The following is a 21,490-nucleotide window of genomic DNA, read 5'->3' as shown; positions in this document are numbered from 1 at the left end:
TACTGTTGTTTTACAAAGTAGCTGACATGTAATTAACAGACCTTGGAGTTTTCCTTAGGGTGTGTTCAAACTTGTCCTGTTTTGTTTTGATTAAAACTAATTCTGGTAGGTTTTTTTCTACTAGTATGCAATCAACCGAACCTTGTTGTGCACCAACATTGTATTTTATTTAATTTGTGAGGAACGTTGCTTGTGTGCATTGAAATGTAAACATTTTAGCCACATTTCAATTCGCTGTCAGATTGACAAAAAGTTGTGTGTCTGTGTGGTAACCTGTGTGTTTATATTTAACAAACATTCATCAGTGTAGGAAGGATCAACATTGTGAAGTACCTTTATAAGTGGAATGGTGGAAGAATGAGTATCTTTATCAAACACATTTAGTGTTTCAACTGGTTTAAGTGTTGTGGGACAGGCGAGAGACCAGTTCGTCAAGCAAAATTCAAAGTGTGAGAGAATCAAGGAGTAGAGAAAAAACTTAGCCACAGTTTCTGTTAGGTTATTTCTGTTTTGGCAAAAGTTTGCAGATTGAATTTGACAGATCCTATCACTTTTTTTACATGGTCTTTGAATGATTATCTTGGATCTAAAATAACTCAAAGGTTTTTGCACTCCTTGACGGCAAACAAGTGGCCAGTGCCACCAGAGTATCGCTTACATGTAAAACCGCTTGCGAGTGACCCTTGGTGTAGTCCGGTTTACTTTAGGTGAGTTGTGTGTGACAACGGCACTCTTCAACATTATATTTCAAAAGCTTTTCATGAAAATAAAATGTGTCATGAAGCTGGCTAGGGAAGTCCTTACTTTATGCATACTGTATATTCTTTACTGTATAAGCCAATGACACAAGTTTGAACACAGCCTTCACTTAATTGCATTTAGTGCAGCAAATGTGTTGGTATGTATTGAACTCAACACTGTTCATTTTGCATTTTTCATTTGCATACTTTTTTTTAAAGAAAAATATTCTCCAATACAAATTATAATAAAAATGGAAATGAATTATAGAGCGCTTTTCTAGACACTCAAAGCCTGTTACAGTGACAACCTTTCATTCATTTACACCTTGATGGTGGTGAGCTACATTTGTAGCCACAGCTTCTCTAGAGTAGAGTGACAGAAACAAGGCTGCCAATTAGGCGCCTACAGCCTCTCCGACTACCACCGAACATTAATTCACATTCATACATACATTCATACACCAGTTGGAGCGGCACTGTGAGCACGGTGGGTGAAGTGTCTTTGCCCAAGGACACAACCGGCAGTGACTAGGATGGCGGCGGCTGGATTCGCACCAGGAACCCTCAAGTTCCTGAATGGCTACCCTACTACCATCTGAGCCACGCCGCCTATCATTTATTATTAAATAGAATGTTCTCACATCACAACACAATTTCCTGGATCCAAGTTCAAAATCATCAGATAGCTTGTTTGTCATGGCTTCTTAAGTGAGGGTTGTGATTTTTCCGGAAAAAAGTAAATCTTTTTTTAACCAGAAAATCCTTTTTTTTTTGTTGTTGTCTCACAAAGTAAAGTAAACACTGTGAGCCAGGTTATTTATTAGCAATAAACTAGTTATGTTAAATTTTATCCATTGCACTTCCAATAGCGTAAACTGCTGGAGTCTCAATTAATAGAAGACCTGGGTCCTCATGTATTAAGCTTGTGTCTGCGCAAAAACCTGGCACACGCTCTTTTTCACAGCAAAGTTAAGATGTATCAAGAGTGAACTTGACATGGAAATGTGCGGTACCTCACGCCAACTTCACACTTCACGTACGCACATTTTTACAGGCTGTGGATACTTTGGCAAACACACAGAGGTGGTCGTTCGGGCTTTGCCAACATTTGATTTCAGCAAGGACACAAAAACTTACTTTTTCGCCAATTCATTAAATGCTTCGTATTACTATCAATATTTGTGGAAACATCTATTAATTTATCTAGGCAATCATTTTTCCACCTATTGCTGTCACAATGTGTTCCTGTGACTCCAGCACAGCTTCATGGCCAGTCGGGTGGACAGCAGCCGCCGGGGGATGCGGCACACAGAGACGGTGAAGGAAGGGCCCGACTTTGTGTCACATAGCGCTGCTACCACAAGTAGTTGTAATATCAAAAAGTTGTTATAATAAATTGAGTAGTCAATAAAGAATCAAAGTCTTTCATATCCTTTTTGATATGCTTGCATGTTTAAAAGATAAAAAGATTGCAAACCAAATATTACACAATTTTCACATTAAACTTTATTCTGGTAGTGAGAAGGCTACTTCATGAACACATTTTGGTGTAATTTACACAAATTATATTTATATTTGGAGTAATCAGAGTCACCCACCTCTTCTAAAGTTTTACGTATTATTGCAGCAACTATCTTTTGAAACGGTGTGAAGCACTACTTTTTCTCCGGTGCGCTCGCCTGTTTTGGCCACATCCATCTTCTTCACCTTCTTGATGTCCGATCAGTTCATTTTTCATTTCAGCCTGTGTGTGGTTCTTGATTGGAGCCAGCAGCATCCCAATCCAAACCGTCTTTCTTCTCCGTGAAACATATGAAACAAGCACCCCCTTCTGAGTCCTACTAAAATTTGATTAGGCAGAGGGTAATGGCACATGGCTAATTTTAATATGATTTGCATATTTATTAGGGGGCGTTGTGGTCAAGTCCAGGTTGACTGCATGTAACAAAAAATGTGCTTGGATTTGTGCGTGCACACACTTTAATACATCTACATTTTTACTACGTTTTTTGGATTTGATCGGACGCCAATTTTTAGTAGGAAATCCTCGCAACTCCTAATACATGAGGCACTTAGAGTTCAAATTGAAAACATTTTTTTTATTGATTTATTGTAAACTTCATAGAAAGTCAATTGTCTTGAAACATTTATGTTATAAATAATGTTGGTTTAAGACTTCAGCCACTCTGCCCATTTTTAGACCAAATATGTCACTGTGTCCCATCAGAAACAAGTTTACCACTTTTCTTATTTATGTCAAATGATTTTTGGCCAGCATGGCTCAGGTGTTAGAATGGTCAGCCCCCAACCCGATGGTTGCGGGTTCAATCCTCAGTCCCAGTGACCACGTCTAAAAGTGTCCTTGAGCAAAATATCGAACCCTCAGTCGCTTTTAATGATGTGTCATCAGTAGGTGAATGTAGTAATAGTGTAAAAGTGCTTTGAGTACCCCAAAGTATAATCCATTTCCCCTTTACCATTTAATTTGATGCATGTTTTGTACCAAAAGAACTGGGGCGCATGGTATGTGGGCCGTATGTTTTCCTCCTTTTTTGTTGTTTACCAATCACAACTATAAATACATGTAACATATTAGCAAAGCAATTATAAATGTTTGTATATTATATTTGTCCGAATATCAAGATTTTAATTGGGGCCATCTGTTTGTCATAGGTCATCAAAGACAGCGCTTAAGCTGTTAAGACGGGATCTAAAATGGCAAAAGAATTGAATGCAATTAAAAATTAACTGATCTCACTGTCCTCAGGTGTGTTTACTTGTTGAGATAAATACTGCTTAATATGCTTCTATAGATGCTAATGTCGAAAAAAAAACGCCAAACGTGGACTCCTAGGAGTCCCCTGGACCTCTGCCATATGTGGACCAAAGAGGAAGTTTAACCATCTGCCTCTTTTCACAACAGTGGGCCGACCCCCTCGCATGCTTCCTAACCTTCCTCCCTTGTCACAGGGGAAGACTTCCAGGCTGCCATGTTGAAAATGTGAGGGTCATCCCTGTTCTAATTCCCCCTTCCTTCTTTCTCCAGAAGGGAGGCTAATTGTATTATGGAAAGCAACATTTGCCTCATATTGCAGTTGACTGCTTTACTATGACATGTCACTAAGGTCACTAACTTAATGACTTAAACATTAGATTTCTTATAATGTCCTTATTTCACACACGTTATGGCAACCTTATGTATTTATAGTACGGCTGTCAAACGATTAAAATATTTAATCGCGATTAATTGCAATGTTCATAGTTTACTCAAAATTCTTCGCAATATCACAGATGATAATATATAATATTATAATATATAATTTTTCATCATTAATAAGTGTACCCTGGACAAAAACCCTAAATGTAGTTGAACCGGATGTATAGCATAGCACTTTTATTTTGAGGCCGGAAAAGTGTGTGATTGTTTTGAGAAAATATCTTGACATGTTTTAATGTCTGATCGACTCGAATAAAAAACTCCTTGCGACATCCTGCCGACCGTCTTTCATTTCTGTTGAGCTTTTATGTAATCTTACTTGGTAAAGCAGTCATAGTAACAATCTAAATGTTATGTTATCATTGCAATTTCATCGTGATCTGAACACGGAAGTGAAGCACCACCCACCTCTGAAAAACGCGCAGCAGGCGTTTGCTGGAGAGATGTCGCCTCTTCTCACGGCGAAAAATAGTTATTTCTTGTCGGGAGAACAACTTGCCATCGCTTTGAACCTGATATTTCCCTAAGGTAGACTTTCTTTTGCTTGTGGCTCATCAGTAGCAAGTGAACTGCAGCCAAGTTCCCCCCGCTACGCTACGGCCCAAGTGTCAAAAATCGGCCGTTAAAAAATTTAGTGTCGTTATTTAAATTTATAGTTCCCGTGTTATCGTGTTAACTTTGATATTCTTAATTTATTTATTTATTTATTTATTTTGCTATTCTTAATTTATAGTGATACTTGGAGCAGTTCAGTATGTTGTTACTGTATGTCTGTAGGTATAACTGATGTATCCCTTCTAATTAGTTCCTAATAATAATTGTCTGAATGGACCAATAGTACATTCTAACAAAGTAAAGCATGTACCTTCTCAAATATACATGTGTTATCCCCAAGCATCTTGATTTGCAAGAGAGATACCTTTCAACTTGCATCAAACAGCACGTTGGTCCAATGTATTCATATGCTCTCGATCTTCACACATCCATACTTATTTCCATCACTACAGATTTACCTGAATACTTTTGTCTATCATTCAGTTTCACAACAGAGATACATTTTCTTTTTGTTTGCACAATGATTGTACTTTTTCTTATTACTTAAGTGTGGGCAGAATTGGTTGATGGCATACTATCTACAACCCTGTCTACAAGTTTTTCTGGTTTAAAATACAACCTACCTATGTTTAATATGACTTTACATATAATTTTTAAACTTAAAGAAAAAGCAAAATGTTACACTTAAAAGTGTTCCGAAAATACTTAATTGACTGATTGAATATTAAGAATTGGTCACTCGTGTAGAACTATGATGGTTGAATACTCCTGGCTTAAATTTCTGAAATTGATTTGAGGCAAAATGGAGTGCACTCTTTGGCTGACACCAGCAGAGATCCACTTGACTTGGTCTCAATTTGTTTGCAATCTAAAGTAAAGTAACATAACGTTGACTATGGGAAGTTACTACATCTGGAAAGACCTCTGCAATGACTACTTCCACCGGATTGGTTATGTTGGCCGATACAACATTGAATCAGAAACATGAGTTCAGAACATTTAGAGAGATTCTCTCGTCCCTAAAATATTATATAGAGTTCAGTGTTTCCCACAGAGACTTCAATCTATCTGTGGTGGGGGGAGGGCTACGTGACCGTTGTCTAGTTTTTAATTGGCCATGATTCATGTGCGTGTAGTTTACTATGAGAGAGACAAAAAGTGAGCAAAAAACATTCAAAGGCAAACTTCTATGTCTTTAAACTTCTATGTTTAGAATACAAATTAATGCTCTTCTGTCACATCTTTTTCTGGTGAGGATGCAGGGGTATCACCCTGTAAGAAGAGCGACATTTGCCTTCATGTTAGTCTCCAAAAAGACCACAGAAAGTCTTCAGATTTGCCGCTAGTCACTTTAAAAAAAAGTGCTATCAAAAAAGTCTGAATATTCTTCTTATTCTCTGACAGACCAGGGACATTATGCACTAAGAGTTGCATGTTTTTCCAACTAAAAAATAGAGGTACATTCAAATCCAGAAAACGGCATAAGCAAGAAAAAAAAACTGATTTATTAAAGTGTGCACATTCACCAATCCAAGCACTTTTCTTTAAGCTCAAATCAACATGGAATTGATCACAAATGTCTGTGTGCCTGGGCATGCACAGGCAACGTTCCATTATAAATAAGCAGACCATATTGAAATTAGCCATGTGCCTGAGACCATGCCCAATCAGAATCCACCACCAACGATTAGGCCAAGTTTTTTTTCTTGTGTTTCGAACGAACAAACGAGATATAAAATTGTGAGCCTGTTAATGCTGTGTGCTCCGAAAACTGCAAACATAAAAAAATAAAAAAATAAATGGTCGATATTCAGTAGTAGTGCACGCCGTTTGAAAAGATAGTCGCTGCAATGATGTGTAAAACTTTAGAAGAGGTGGGTGATTCTGGCCCCGTTTACACTGCACACTAAATCAAATTTTTTTGCCCTCAAGTGACACAGATCGGATTTTTTTGCTTCGCTCCACTGTGCCTTAAATCTGATCTTTTTGCATTAGATTCAGGCCACATCAGGATGTAGTCGATTGGAATCGGATCTTTTCAAATGTGACTTCAGTCTTAACGGTAATGCGACCTTTTATGTGACTTTTTTGTCAGCCTCGGGCAAGTTACGCATTCGTGTGCACGAGGAAAGACGCAACCTGCCAGCGGAAATGGCAAATTTATCACAACATCCGGTTTCGGTGAGCAAAGTGTTTTTTCGACGGCAGAATTTCTGGTGCATCACTAATCAATAGTGCGCAAATAGGCTATATGTAATATATGATTATATATTTTGATTCCGAAGAAATAGCGATTGTTGAAGACCGGAATTGACGGTCTGATATATTTGCTTACATGTTACGTACTTTGCGTAAGTTGTTTAAATCAGTTGAAAAATAAAGCTCGTAAACGTAAATCCACGCTGATGTCCGTTCTTCCTCTATTTAACAGCCCTAAAAATATTAGAACCCCTCCAAATATACTACACTATATATGTATATATATATATATATATATATATATACATACAGTCGTGGTCAAAAGTTTACATACAATTGTAAAGAACATAATGTCATGGCTGTCTTGAGTTTCCAATAATTTCTACAACTCTTGTTTTTTTGTGATAGAGTGATTGGAGCACATACTTGTTGGTCACAAAAAACATTCATGAAGTTTGGTTATTTTATGAATTTATTATGGGTCTACTGAAAATGTGACCAAATCTGCTGGGTCAAAAGTATACATACAGCAATGTTAATATTTGGTTACTTGTCCCTTGTCAAGTTTCACTGCAATAAGGCGCTTTTGGTAGCCATCCACAAGCTTCTGGCAAGCTTCTGGTTGAATTTTGGACTACTTCTCTTGACAAAATTGATGCAGTTCAGCTAAATTTGTTGGTTTTCTGACATGGACTTGTTTCTTCAGCATTGCCCACACGTTTAAGTCAGGACTTTGGGAAAGCCATTCTAAAACCTTAATTCTAGCCTGATTTAGCCATTCCTTTACCACTTTTGACGTGTGTTTGTGGTCATTGTCCTGTTGGAACACCCAACTGCGCCCAAGACCCAACATCCGGGCTGATGATTTTAGGTTATCCTGAAGAATTTGGAGGTAATCCTCCTTATTCATTGTCCCATTTACTTTCTGTAAAGCACAAGTTCCATTGGCAGCAAAACAGGCCCAGAGCATAATACTACCATCACCATGCTTGATGGTAGGAATTGGTGTTCCTGGGATTAAAGACTTCACTTTTTCACCTCCAAACATATTGCTGGGTATTGTGGCCAAACAGCTTAATTTTTGTTTCATCTGACCACAGAACTTTCCTCCAGAAGGTCTTATCTTTGTCCATGTGATGTCATGACGAGCAGGGAAACCTGCGAAACAGGCTTGTAGGGATGATGTAGCCTCTGTGTTTTTTCCTGACCTAACGTATATTCCGCTCTACCCCAGTATTGAGCACTGTATAACGGATAAACCACAGACACCTCGACTATGTATATATATATATATATATATATATATATATATATATATATATATATATATATATATATATATATATATTAATACATTATTTTACTTTAATTTATTTTCACATACAAAAAAACAAAAAACACTCATTTTTAAGGTGTGGCGACTTTAATTATATTTTGTTTTCTTTTGACTTCCTTGTTCATTTACGGAATCCGGTCAAGTTCCTTTGTTTTCATTTTATCGATTTGCGCATTGGGGCCTGTGCGCGTTTACACTGGAGTCTGATACATATCACATTTTACTTTGAAGTGTAAACAGTCAACTGGAAAAAAATCCAGATTTTTCACTTTGGCCTAGTGTAAATGTAGTCTGATTACTCCAAAGATAGATGTATTTTGTGCTATTTACAACAACATATGAGGGAATAAGCGGTAGAAAATGGATGGATGGATGTTCATACAGTTGCCTGCTCACAGCCAGATTAGTTTCATTTGGAATATTTTGTATTATTTGGTTTGCAATTTTTTAAATTTAAACATGCCAGGATATCAAAAAGGATAGGAACTACTTTGACTTTTGTTTTGATTGCTAAATGTATTATTATAGCACAGGAGATCTACTTGCTTTAGTAGCCACGTGAAACAAAGTTGGACCATTCCTCCAGTCTCTGGTGTCATTAATGTGCCACAAACCCCGGCGGCTGTTGCTCTCCGCCCGACTGGCTGTGCTGGAGTCACAAGAACACATTGTTACAGCAATAGGTAGCAAAATGACCCCATAGATAAATTTATAGACGTCCTCACAAATATTAATATGGATATGAATCATTATTGGCGAAAAGTGAATTTTGTGCCCAAATGTTTTTTTACATTTTTTAAATCAATTATTGGCGAAGCCCGAATGACCACCACTCTTATCATATTTCAACTTTACTCTAAAAAAGGGCGTATAGCAGGTTTTTGTGTCTACGCAATTTCTGAGGCCCCAGGTCTATATGAGGTGTGTGACCACCACCGACAAACGGCAAAATTCAAACAAAACAAATAACAAAATGACAAACTTTAAATATGATTAAAACTTTTGGATACACTACTAAAAGAAACCGGTGTATAGTTTTCGTCCTTCAGCTTGTGACATCTCCTCAGAAGATGATAAATGCAATTACCAGAGCGCATTATCCACACCTTGAATGTCGACTTAATATTCATCCCCTCATTGTAAGAATATCCCTGTCAAGGAGAAAGAGAAGCAGAGAACCAGCTAGGCCTGTGCTGACAGGCGGTCCCTGTGCTGGGAAGTTGCCAATGAGAGTACGAGGGCTATCTCTAAAGCGGCAACTGTGTAGCATTTTACACAGAACCCTATGACAGGTGGGATCTTGACGGGGGAGAGAGGCTATCAGTCTGTTCATCAATCCCTGTCTTCTGACTTCAGCTTTGACAGCTGCTGTGACACCTACTGTTGCCCTTGCCTGATAGGTGGTCCCCTTTATGCTTCAATCAGAGGTGCCACTTCTCACCACAATCTACTTATATTCCTTGATCAAGCTGTTTAACACTCTTTTGTGTCTATGCTGAAAGTAATGGCAGAGAACTGTGAACTGTGAACTTTGTGATGATGTAAACACCAGATTTTCTTTTGGAACTTTGGTAATTGATTTTAAATGGAATGACAAAAAAAAAAAAAAATCACCAGTAATGAAAATATGCAATGATTGTGCCACAACAGATATTTGTAAAAATAGTCTATGGCAGCATTCCACTAATGTCTCTTTAGAACAAGGTCATACGAGACACTGTATATCCAATTGATGTCCTGTCTTTCTGCTTACAGATGGTCTAACTGCTCTGGCTTTCTCCATCAGCTCCTTGACCTTGATTGGGATGCTGGCAGTGATCACTTACACAGTGAGTTGAAATATGTGCTATGACACATGATTTGAGTTATTTTCATCTTTTGTTAAGTTGGTATTATTCAAATGCAGAACCGGTGCATCGTTCCTGAGCTTTACTTATTGACTCCCTCTCATTAAAAGTTTTGATAGACTTTCAGACTGATGTCTTGCAATTTTTGAGTCTGTGCTGTCCTAAACATGTCTTATCAACTGTCAGTTTTATACTGAACATATCTACTTGTGTGTCCTTTCATATCTGTCTTTCTTTTGACATTGACATTTTGCTGTATTTCTAATTTCTCCCCAAGAAAACAATTTGGTAATTTGGCAACTTCGGCTAGTACTGTCCATTTTTCATAGATCTAGATATCCCCTGTACATAGTGGTAAAGCTTTAAAGGGGAACTGCAATTTTTGGGGATTTTTTCTATAATTTGCATTAATTCACAAAATGCATAATTTAATGTATGCTAACTTGTTAATACAAGCTAGAAGAAGTCAGCTAACACTTGAGCCAATATTGAGAGTTGCTCTATTCCGCCTATAAAGCACTCTAAAAAACACCCAAAAGCCTCCATCATTGTTTTATATACTGGCTGTATAGTAGTTAAGTACATATGTAGTGACAGGAACATTCATACTAACATGTTATATTTACGTATTTTGCTCATTTTAAGCATATGCATGTTAATCTCACAGATGCATCACAACGTTCGATTTTCCCTTCAACAACAAACGCTAAGCAACATTCAGCACTGTTGCTTAGTTTTTGGAAGGTTTTTTAGAGGGTTTTATGAGCGAAATACTGTACTCCCGTTAGCTGCATTGTTAGCCCCTTCGTACTGGGCGTATTTTACAACTTAGCATACATACTTTAATAGAAGAAAAACATATGTGTTCTGGCCTTACATTGGATTAGTAAATCATAGGCAAAATTCCAAAAATAGTGTTGTTCCCCTTTAAGTGAGGGAGTACCACATAATAGTGCTGGGGGAAAACCAAAATACGGGAAAAGTACTTGGGCATCAACCCGGGGAGTAAAAGTAAAAGTGGCAGCCAACCTCAATCTATCCAATTTCTGTTGAGCCGAGAGTCCCACTTGACAAATTACACAACAATCGAATTTAGAGCTCCTGATGAATAATACACAACCTAGTAAGTTGTAGAACCAATCTTCCTTTTGCCTCGTTTATCCATTCAAACTAGGGTTTTAGCCACTGTTCTCACAGTTTTCAATAGAGTGGGATAATGACCATGTACATTTTGAGGCTAGAGCTTTGCTTAGATTTGCAGTGTCCTTCAATTGCCACTGACTCTTCCAATTACTTGCTGTAAAAGCTATTTTTATATCTTTAAAACGGCACTGTTCGCAGCAATAGCATTGCTGCAGTCTGTCTTTAACTCACTCGAACGGCAAAGAACACTACATCCTTGTGACAATAGAGGTGCGAATTGTGGAACTATAAAATCTACATCCATCACTGCATGTAAGCGCTTTAATATCTGCTTTGTCTAACTGTTCCTGCCAGCTTTTGGCCTTCTTTACGAAATATAGTAACAATCCAGAGTTAGGGTCTGATTATAGCGATTAGGAACAAAGCTCACATATTATTATGATCTATATCTTCCCTATTTTTTAAACTGTCCATCCATCCTATTAAGTGAAATCTCAGTGGCTTAATTTAAAATAATTATTTTTACATATAAAAATAGCTCAATTATGTATTGACCTTCCTCTTGCTCTACAATTTGTGCTCTAAATATGCAAAATCTGACCTTGAATGGTGAATATAAAGAAGGCCTGTGGATCTAATAACACATCACGACATTGCCCTCCGTAGGAGCTGTCACTAAATAAATTAGAGCAATTTTACAATCCTTCACGTTTATTAGATTAATTCACTCCTGCATGTATCTCTTTAGTCAGATCTTTTAAAACCGAAAAGAGCATACTGTTGCAAAATCCAATACTAGTTATTCAGCAAGACATCGCATGGAAGTTTTGAAGATAGTGTGAGATACCACCATGGCAATATCTGAGGTATACTACTAAATATTCATAAACAACATTTTGTAAGATTAAGCAACAGCTTTTAAAATAAGCTCATGTTGAAACAAACTGTCAAAGCGGTGCTAATTTCCCTAAACAATTACGTGACATTTAGGGAAATAAAATAAAGCTTCTTTTGAAAAGCTTACAGACTTCGCCCACTGCCATTCAGTAGATGTCAAGTAACAAACTCAGAAGTTAATTATATAAGTGACAGGGAACAGACTTAATTATTTGCTGGCGATTGACTTCCACATTCACTTGTAATAAGTCTATTCATTTTTCTGCTTATGTGGATTAGCAAAAGTTTTTTTCCAAAGATTTTGTTCAAAGATTACAGAAATGCTGCAGAGGGTTTCTTTTAGAAGATAATCTTCAATGACAGCCTGTCACTCTGGCCTTTCCTAAATAGGACAAATGTTTCTGGCTATTGTTCAATGTATACCCTAGATAGCTGTCAATAAAACAGAAGCCAAATGTAGATCAAGGGTCAAAAACAAACATCCAAACTGTTTGCATAAATACAGTACTGTGTAAAAATATTTGACCACCATTTGCTTTGACACTTTTTTGTCAGTTTAGTCTTTCCCAAATAAACCCCATATAGCTGTGTTTTTTGGTAATGACCTAAACCAAGATGAGTATGAACACCATGATTAGTTTACAGCCTGTATTATAGTAGTAATAATAAAAAAGTTTAAAAAATCATGACGAAAGAAGGTATTTGAAGGTGTTAAAAATCAGCTAAAGCACTACTTTGAAACATTTTCTAAATAATTTATATTTGAACTGTATGTACAATGATGATTTATTTGATGTTAGAAATTACACTGCAGGACCCAACCGCTTTCTGTAAATCCAAGCTCACCACACAGTTTATACATTACTGTGCAAATCAGTTCACAAGTGGAGTACTGCTGTCAGTGCAGTTTTTGTATTTGATTTGGTCTTGGGAATGAATCCACCTTGCCCAAGCAAGACAAGATAGGAAACCTCTCAAACGTGTTCTTGAGACCAACACTAAACACATATACTGTACTTTAACACGGCATGGTAGCAACTAAAGATAATGAATCTTTGATCGTTACGGATGACATTTAATTGGAAAAACCTTATTAGAAGTAAATTCATCCTGAATCACTGGGAACGTGTATTTGCTTTAGGGAAAATGTTTTATGTGCCACACCAACAAGGCTATTTATTTTAGAGCGTTATACATTGAAATGCCATTAGTTTGGTTAGTTTAAATTACTCTAATGCACCCTGTATCCTAAGCAGTTTTAATTAGCTTGCTTGTACTGGATTAGCCTCTTTATTTAAAGAATCTGACCATGCTAACTAAAAGACAGAAAAAACAAAGAGGACTTCTAAAGGACTGATTTCTCGACTTACTTTAGTTCCTCTTATTCCAACGGAACAGGGTCACACTTAATGATTTCAGCCAGTTCCATAACCCTAATCCAACCCCCACACTAGGGCTGGACGATTATGGCAAAAATAATAATCACGGCTATTTTGATTGATAATGTAATCACCATTCTTTACACGATTATTCATTATTTCAAATCATAATATTTATTCTACCACCAAAACTCCACTTTAAATATACTTTAAAAAACTGGATATAAATTAGTATTAAATAAACCGCAAAAAGTAAAACAATAACAATAGCAATAACAATACATTTAAATGACAGTAGTAATATAAAAAACAATACAATTCAGTTTATCTGTTTTGTTTTTAATTAATTTTTTTTACCTTTTACACTTATTTTACCACCGTATAATTTGTGCTTTTTGTGTAAAATAAAATGTAATAAAATGTTTAACTATCTATTGGTGCAAAGTGCTTTAAAGGGGAACTGCACATTTTTGGGGGAAAATGTTGCCTATCGTTCACAGTCATTGTGAAAGACATGACAACAGATGGATTTTTTTTTTTTTAATGCATTCTAAATATAAAATACATTTGATCGAAAGTGCTTACACTGGAGCCTATGGGAGCCGTTAAATTCTGCCTGTCGAGCCCCTAAAAACATCCAAACACCCCCATTAGGGTTTTATATACATGATGTTAGTATATTTGTAATGTATATAACGAGCACATTTATAATAACATTTAATATTTAACATATTTTGATAATTTTAAGGTTAGGGTTAGGGTTAGGGTTAACCCTAACCCTAACCCTAGCGCATTAATTTAAAAAACGCGTCATAATGTTTGCATTTTTTCTTCATCACGGATTACTCACTACAGACTTTATGAGAGCCAACAAACTAAATAAACCATCACTTATTGTATAACGTTCGCTGTCATTAGGATTCCGACTGCTAGGCTGTTCATATATTCCCATTTAGATGAAAAATGTCTCATAATCCTCGCGAAGAAATGGGGTAGGGGCGGGGGAAACATGCGCTTTTTGTGTCAGGTCCTAAATGGCTGTCAAAGTGCCCCAACTTGTCGGATTATATCACAAGCCATCAACTTTTCAGGTGAGAGACATGATTTATGATCTTCAATAAATTTACAGGGAGCAAGGAAGCAAGGAAACAGCAGACCACTCGATGATATAAACATCGGCACAAAGGAAGGGATCACGGCGCTGCTATAAATAGTTTCTCTACCGTTTATAGTAACAATATCACTAATACTTGGTTAACATTCAAGTCACAAAATTTTAATGGAGTATTGTTGGCGCTTATTGAATGGTTATTTATCGGATTTTATGGGCGTAATAGTAGAGCTCCTATTGGCTCCGCGCTGTAAGAGGACTTTTATTTACGTTTATTTAATATTTATAATGCATTAAAAAAAAAAAATCCATCGGTTGTCATGTCTTTCATAATGATTGCGAACGATAACCAAATTCCAAAAAAAGTGCAGTTTTTCTTTAAGCATATTATGCAGGTGCAAGGTACTTTTTTTGAAACCTTTATTTTGTTAGCGCAGTCAAACCAGATTTGGCGCACTACGCTATTATTGTGAAGTGGGGAAGTTTACTGTGCTGTAGTTCCTAGCTTGACGAGTAGAGAAGCGACTCACTTGATGCTGAAAAAAAAAAAAATAGAGCGCTTCTCAAGTTGCGACCACTGTTTGGTCATTGTTGTTACATCGATGATGTTGTTCACAAGAACACAAGCAGTTGAGTTGTTTTGTGGGTGTATGGATTGTTTTTGCTAGCCTTAGCGTCATAGTTTAGTCGCTGTTTCAAGTGCCTTCTCTACATTCTTTAGTTCAGGATGGGGCAGTTGAGTGTGTCGGGGATAAATGAGCGTTACCACACACATTATTTGCCCAAACAAATGTTTCTTCTCATCACAATTAGGGCTGGGGGATATGGACGAAAAAATATATTTTTACTTAAACTCAATATTCGATATATATCTCGATATATTTTCCAGTGAAAGTATATTTTCACAGAAATTGAAGTGAATGACAACTGTACTGTAAACTGTCAGTGACACTTTTATTAACCCAGTTATTCAAGATGGGTATTAACACCACAGAATTACATAACATAAATAAAATAGAAAAATATTCTTTCTACGTAAAATAAAAAACATAGCTGTGCAAATAATATAAAATGTATCAAACTCAGATAAAAAATTAATTTGCAGGCAGGCACTATTTAATTTCTAGTCGAGGATTTAATGTGCTGTCACTCACTTACGGTTCGTACGGTTCTGGTCATCGCCAAGTAAGTGACTTGACTTAATTGTGCGGCTATGATCTTCCTCACTTCGGCATACATTTTTGGCAGCATTTCTCGTGCGAAATATAGCAACTCGAGAACAGTTTTGATTTGGGCTTACGTTGTAAACAACTCAAATAAATGTTTTATCCAGACGCATACATTTTTCCAAATGTGGCCAAGTAGACACATTGTGGGTTTCCTGGACGTTGTCTACATCGCTAAAAGAAAAATCTAAAAAAGAGAATCCCTCTGCCATCTTCCACTACTTTTTTTAATAGAGAAACCGCCTGCTTGAATATTCCCTCTTCTTTTCTCCGATTCTCTTGTCGTCATTTGGGATGTCTGTTGTGATTTCCCTTCCTGGTTTGCTGACTTGCGCATCTTGCCTCTGATTGGCCTGTCCTTAATGTTTTGCCCTAATCTCAACCAATCGTGACTCATCATAGTAAACAACCAACCAATCATGGATGTTCTTTTACGTACAAGCACATCTTGGAAGGAGGCAGGGGAGGGGTTTAGTAGCCCATTGAGTTTTGCGAGGGAGAAGCGAGGGAGAACAAGGAACACAACAAATAAGCGATGTTTGGTCATTTTAACGTAAAATAAATTATATCGATATTATGATATTTTCTTAATTTGATCTTGTTTACAATGTATCGATATATCTTACAAACTCGATATATTGCCCAGCCATTCTCACAATGACAACGTTTCACTCACATTTATGTAAATTTCCCTGATATTATTTTGTGTTTGTCAGCGGCTTCCGTTTTATTGGCCAATTATATGACTCCGTCCGCAGTTTCGTGATGAGGAAATCATATGTCTCACTTTTTTGTTGAGTTTAGTGATTATTGGTTAGGCATACAGTACTAGTGTTGTGGCAAATAAAAAGTAGCAACCATAGTGACATCTCAAACTTCTAATAGACATGCTCTTTTTTTTTTCACTCATTCGCTCATCATCTGCTTGGGAACATTGTTTTTCTAGCATGCACACATTGCACTGTATGGAATGGCCTCAATCTCGTTACCTTGCGTAATGACAATAAAGCTGATTCTGATTCTGATTTGCACGCACATTGCGCGGCCCATTAATAGTTTTTTTCCCGATTATTGTATTTTCATAATCGTGGGAAGCCATAATCAAAATTTAAATCCGGTTAACACTCACATCACCCTCTTATTTATTATTATTTTTTGTTATTATTGACTGCATGGGGGTTAACTTTAATGAGTGCGCATGATTATATGGGAGTTACAAATGTTGACTGCAGCAAAGAGACACCTGCTTTTTCCCTATTTTATATTTCTCTCATGTAGGGTCACATGAGGAAAGGGAAATGTTTCTCCAGGGATCTTGGACAGGTTTTCCTTTTATGAGTGTATTTGATATTCTGGACATGTTCCGGTCTTAAGAGCTCCATGATTCATTGCAGGAGGCGACATTCGCCCGTAGCACAGATCCACAGTCGAGACTAATAATAGTCTAGCCTTTCTTACTATCCCATGCGACACGGTCAATGCTTCATAACATGCAGAAACTATTAAAAGTTGTTTTATAAAAAAATACAGGCTGACTTTTGGAAAGTAGAGGAAATAGGGCAGCATGTTTGTCAAGGCTGAAAGATGCCTAGTACAGACGTGTCCTTTTGTTTTATTACGAGGCAATAAATGGCTCCCTGCTAGGTTTGTAAAAGCGAGACATGACAGGGTGAGTAAGAGCATTGACTTGCCTCTGTTATATTCATTCGTATTGATCGCTATGTTGTCAGGTTTTAGAGGTGCCCCTCATTTTAAATTAAAGTTCAAACATCCCTTCAGGAGATTAAAGCCCATATGTCAAAAGATTTAAAAGCACCTTTTGAATTTAGTGCTAATAGCCTCTCTCTCTATAATGGGTATATATCTTGACTGTTTGCATTTGTTTACATGTTTGTGTGCAAGTCAGCTAAGGTGTATGAAATTCTGCTTCATGTCATCCCACTCCATGTCATTCATCATTGATGCTACCTTGATGCACCTTCCTTTTAACCCTGATTTTTAGTTTGAAAAATCTATTAAAAATTCATCACATTTTGGATGGAGGGTATAGTTTTGTCACATGGGGGCACTGTTAAGCTGTACATTGCATCATGGTGATTTTAAACCGTGATAGCCACACAAAGTGGTTGCAGCAAAGTCACCAGTAGTTTTGAGCACAATTATTTATACATTCTACCATTTTAATCTTCCTCAGCCAAAACTGACACAGCCTGGGAGGCCATGAGGCGGTCAAATCTCTTTGTCAACTGTGTGTATATTTGCTTGCCTTCATCTAATGCTCGCTCCGTGCCACAGTGTGTGGCAGAGGGTGGGAATGTGTAGGTGGATGTATACTCGCATGAGCAACAACACAGTCTTGCAAAAATGTTTTGCCCTTTCTTCTTCAGGCATACGGTATGTCTGTGTTGCCTTTGAATCTGATAAAAGGCACACGGAGTGTGGCTTATGAACGCCTGGAGAACACAGAAGACATTGATGATGTCGAGCATCAGATCGAGAAGCTGAAATCCAAGGTGTGACACGAACATGCACATCAGTAATTATTACCAACATTTATGTTTGTATTATTACAAACAGTGTAGTAGGATTATCAGACTTACTCATTTGACTGTATGTTTATTATTGCCAGTATAGTTCACAGTGGCATAGAAATGTACTGGCTCATATTAGATTGACTGTTTGCAAGCCTTACCTGGCTTGAGTAAAGGGGGCTCGCTAACTTTGGAAAGTTTTCGAAACATTTGAATTAGCCCTCTTCTGCTTTTAAACACGTAAAGTACGCCCCACGCAACACACATGGTAGACATGCATTAGTTATGGTTGATGTCAGCGAATGATAGCAATTGAGCAAAGTTTATCTGCTAACGTTTGGTATCATTGAATGTATAGCCTAATTTAACAACAACACAACTGCAAATTGTTAGGTGCTTCTCTGAGACTGCTTTTGTGTATGTAGACATGCTCTTGTACGCAAGCATGAGGCAGCTGTACATAAAGCCAATAATGCCAGCCTTTTTTCTTTTTCCATCTTTATAAATTATATATGTTCTTTTGAACACTTGATGTTAATATAATATAGCCAGTGGTATTCTTGTTATATTTTTTTGTTTGAAAAATGCAACATTGAACAGTCACTTTTAAGAAGGGGTTTCTGATATTTTGAACACCAATATGGTTGCCAAATGAAGCTACAAAACTATTACAAACACTTGTCTTTAATGCAGTAAAGTTGTACCCAACTCCGAACAACAACCACAAGGATACTGTGTCAGCACAGTAGTATTAAAGACATGTACTATGAAATAGCAATATGGAGATAGTAAATTGCCTTACAAACTTTAAAATATAATTGGTTTTCTTAATATCCACTAATAGCTTATGTTTTTTTAACCTATTGTTATTCAAGCCTATTATAACAGTACTATATATCTTTTCTTAAACATATATGTGGGTTTGTCATACTGATATCACAATGTCTCTTCAAAGACCTTGTTAATTTTTATTTTAAATATCATCTTGTGTTTGTTCATCAGTATGCTTCACATTTGATGTCTGAAGTGTCTTTTTTTGTTGTTTTATTGTTGTCAGTGTAAAGATGGCCGCCCCTTGTCATCAAGAGACAGAAACAACCTGCAGGAGCTGGAAGACAAGCTGCAGGTTCTCCGACGCAGAGGGAGGCACCTGGAAATTGCAGAGAGGACCTGCTGCAACAAAGTCGGCAGCGCTCTTAGACCTTTCAAGGTAATTATATTGGTAATGCTTTGTTTTTTAGTCAAACATATAATGAGAAGGTTACATTGAAGGACATCACATTTTTACAGTAAACCTAATCTGAAAAGGAGTAGGAAGAAACACATCTTTATTTTATTTTTTTGAAACATTTGTTTATTGAATATTTTTGACAAAACAGTTAACAGAAATACAATACAATACAAATCAAATGTTCTTTTTTCTCCCCACCCAAAAGAACAACAAAAAAACAGTCAAATAAGTACAAGCTAATATTGATGTAAAGCCACAGACAACTGCACTTTTGAATGGCCTCAACATGGTGCAGCAATACACAAAAGGCGCACCAATCAACCACAATTCAATCACGTCTCAATTGGGGCCAAGCTGGAGAGCAGTCTCCTTCACATAATTTAGGAAACCACCCCATACTTCCCGAAACTTCACAGAACAACCATTCAATGTCGTACTAATCTTTTCCAGTTTGAGAAAATAAAGAACCTCTTTAAACCAGCGGGTGAGGTAAGGAGGGGCTGTTGCCTTCCAATTTAACCCAATGAATCTTCTTGTCTTCTTTTGGGATTTGCTACGAGAAGATGACAGAGGGGCTACCCCAAATAGTCCGCTTAGAGGATTCGGATCAAGCTTTTTGCCAATTACCGAAAATAAAGTATTAAAAATTTCAGTCCAGTAGCTGCACAGGGATGGACAAAGCCAAAACATTTGTATTGAATTAGCTGGAGAATGTTCCGTCATATTCCGTCATACATTTTAGCCAGTCGGACCTTGGTAGAATAAGTACGATGCATTAACTTGCATTGAATGAGGCTGTGTCTTCCACAGATAGAACACTTATGAAATCTACAAAAAATCTCTGACCAGCTCTAAGATAGGGTCACTCCTAAGTCAACCTCCCAAAGTGACTTAATTGAATTCAGATACTCAGGGCGTAAAAGATCAATTTAGTTATGGATACGCATAATTGGTCTTTTTAAAGTTGGGAGCGGTGTCAGAAACACTTCTTAAACTGTGTCAGTCGGTAAATTTGGAAACCTAGGAAAGTATTATGAACGAAACTACGGATCTGTAAATATCTAAAAAAAAAAAAAGAAGTTGTTTAGGGAGTGAAACAATATCCTAAAGTTGCTGGAAAGAGGCAAAAGTGTTGTCAATGTACACATCTTTAATGCTGTTGATCCCTTGACTTGACCATCTTATAAAGGCACTATCGACAAGGGAAGGAGGGAAAGCAAAATTAGCAGTGATGGGTGCAAGACTATAAAATAGTCTACAAGCCAAAATAGCGCTTTAACTGAACCCATATTCTAAATTAGATTATTACGATTGGATTTTTCGTAAAAGTGAATGTTGGTGAGTGAATGGTAGAGTGAACCAGAGCCCTAAGAGATACTGGTTGAGCTTGCCTCCATAAACCGCCATAACGGAGGAGGATCAAAAGCTTCGTATTTAAGAATTCTAACCTAAAGTTTTGTAGTGCTGAAACAAACCTTTTTTGATCATACACCTTTTCCATACCAGTTCCTAGTATGAACTGCTTGATGAGCAAATATAATTACGAGTTTTATTATGATGAATCTGCATTGATGTAATGTTTTGATAGATTGGTATGCACAATGACTAGCCGCTCTTGACAGTTCATTGTATTTTGTTGTTAAACCTTACCTTTATGTCAGTACGCTAGTGTCAGCATTCCACTAGCGTATGTGGGCTGCTTTACAGTCACTTTTATCCATAATTGCGTAACTACAAAGTTTCATCTTCCAATTTATACTAATGTTCGAAAGGAAAATCTCCAGATTTTTAGGTAACATCTTTTGGTTCCTTTTAGAGACACTTTATTTGCTTTTTGCCACGTTATGACAATCTGAGAAAGCAAACTGTATTGTACTTGATGTATTAAACTCCTCCAATGCTGCACGTGAACTGCAATTACACAAGAGATGCACTTAAAGGACTGCTCTATGTAGATTGACAATACTATCCATCACATGTCTGCTTTCAGTTTGACATCATCCCAAGAGCTGTCTGGGTGAATTCATGAGGACATGCGTCTTACATCTATAGCTTTATTTAATTTATTTAAGTGCAGA

At 37.0% G+C, this 21,490-nt stretch overlaps 1 protein-coding gene across 1 annotated transcript in view; it reads left to right on the top strand.

The window, feature by feature from the left end:
* Positions 1–21,490, top strand: part of lmbrd1 (LMBR1 domain containing 1) — a 91,872-nt gene that overhangs the window by 35,836 nt on the left and 34,546 nt on the right. Inside the window, exons 7-9 of the mRNA XM_061958828.1 lie at positions 9,803–9,876; positions 18,038–18,163; positions 19,239–19,391. Of these exons, the coding sequence (XP_061814812.1) occupies positions 9,803–9,876; positions 18,038–18,163; positions 19,239–19,391 (353 nt within the window). The remainder of the gene's footprint in view (positions 1–9,802; positions 9,877–18,037; positions 18,164–19,238; positions 19,392–21,490) is intronic.

The sequence above is a fragment of the Nerophis lumbriciformis genome, linkage group LG02, assembly GCF_033978685.3.
Source record: "Nerophis lumbriciformis linkage group LG02, RoL_Nlum_v2.1, whole genome shotgun sequence".
Classification (NCBI taxonomy): Eukaryota; Metazoa; Chordata; class Actinopteri; order Syngnathiformes; family Syngnathidae; genus Nerophis; species Nerophis lumbriciformis.
Note: the sequence above shows the minus strand (reverse complement) of the source record. Positions and strands in the feature narration are given on the sequence as shown.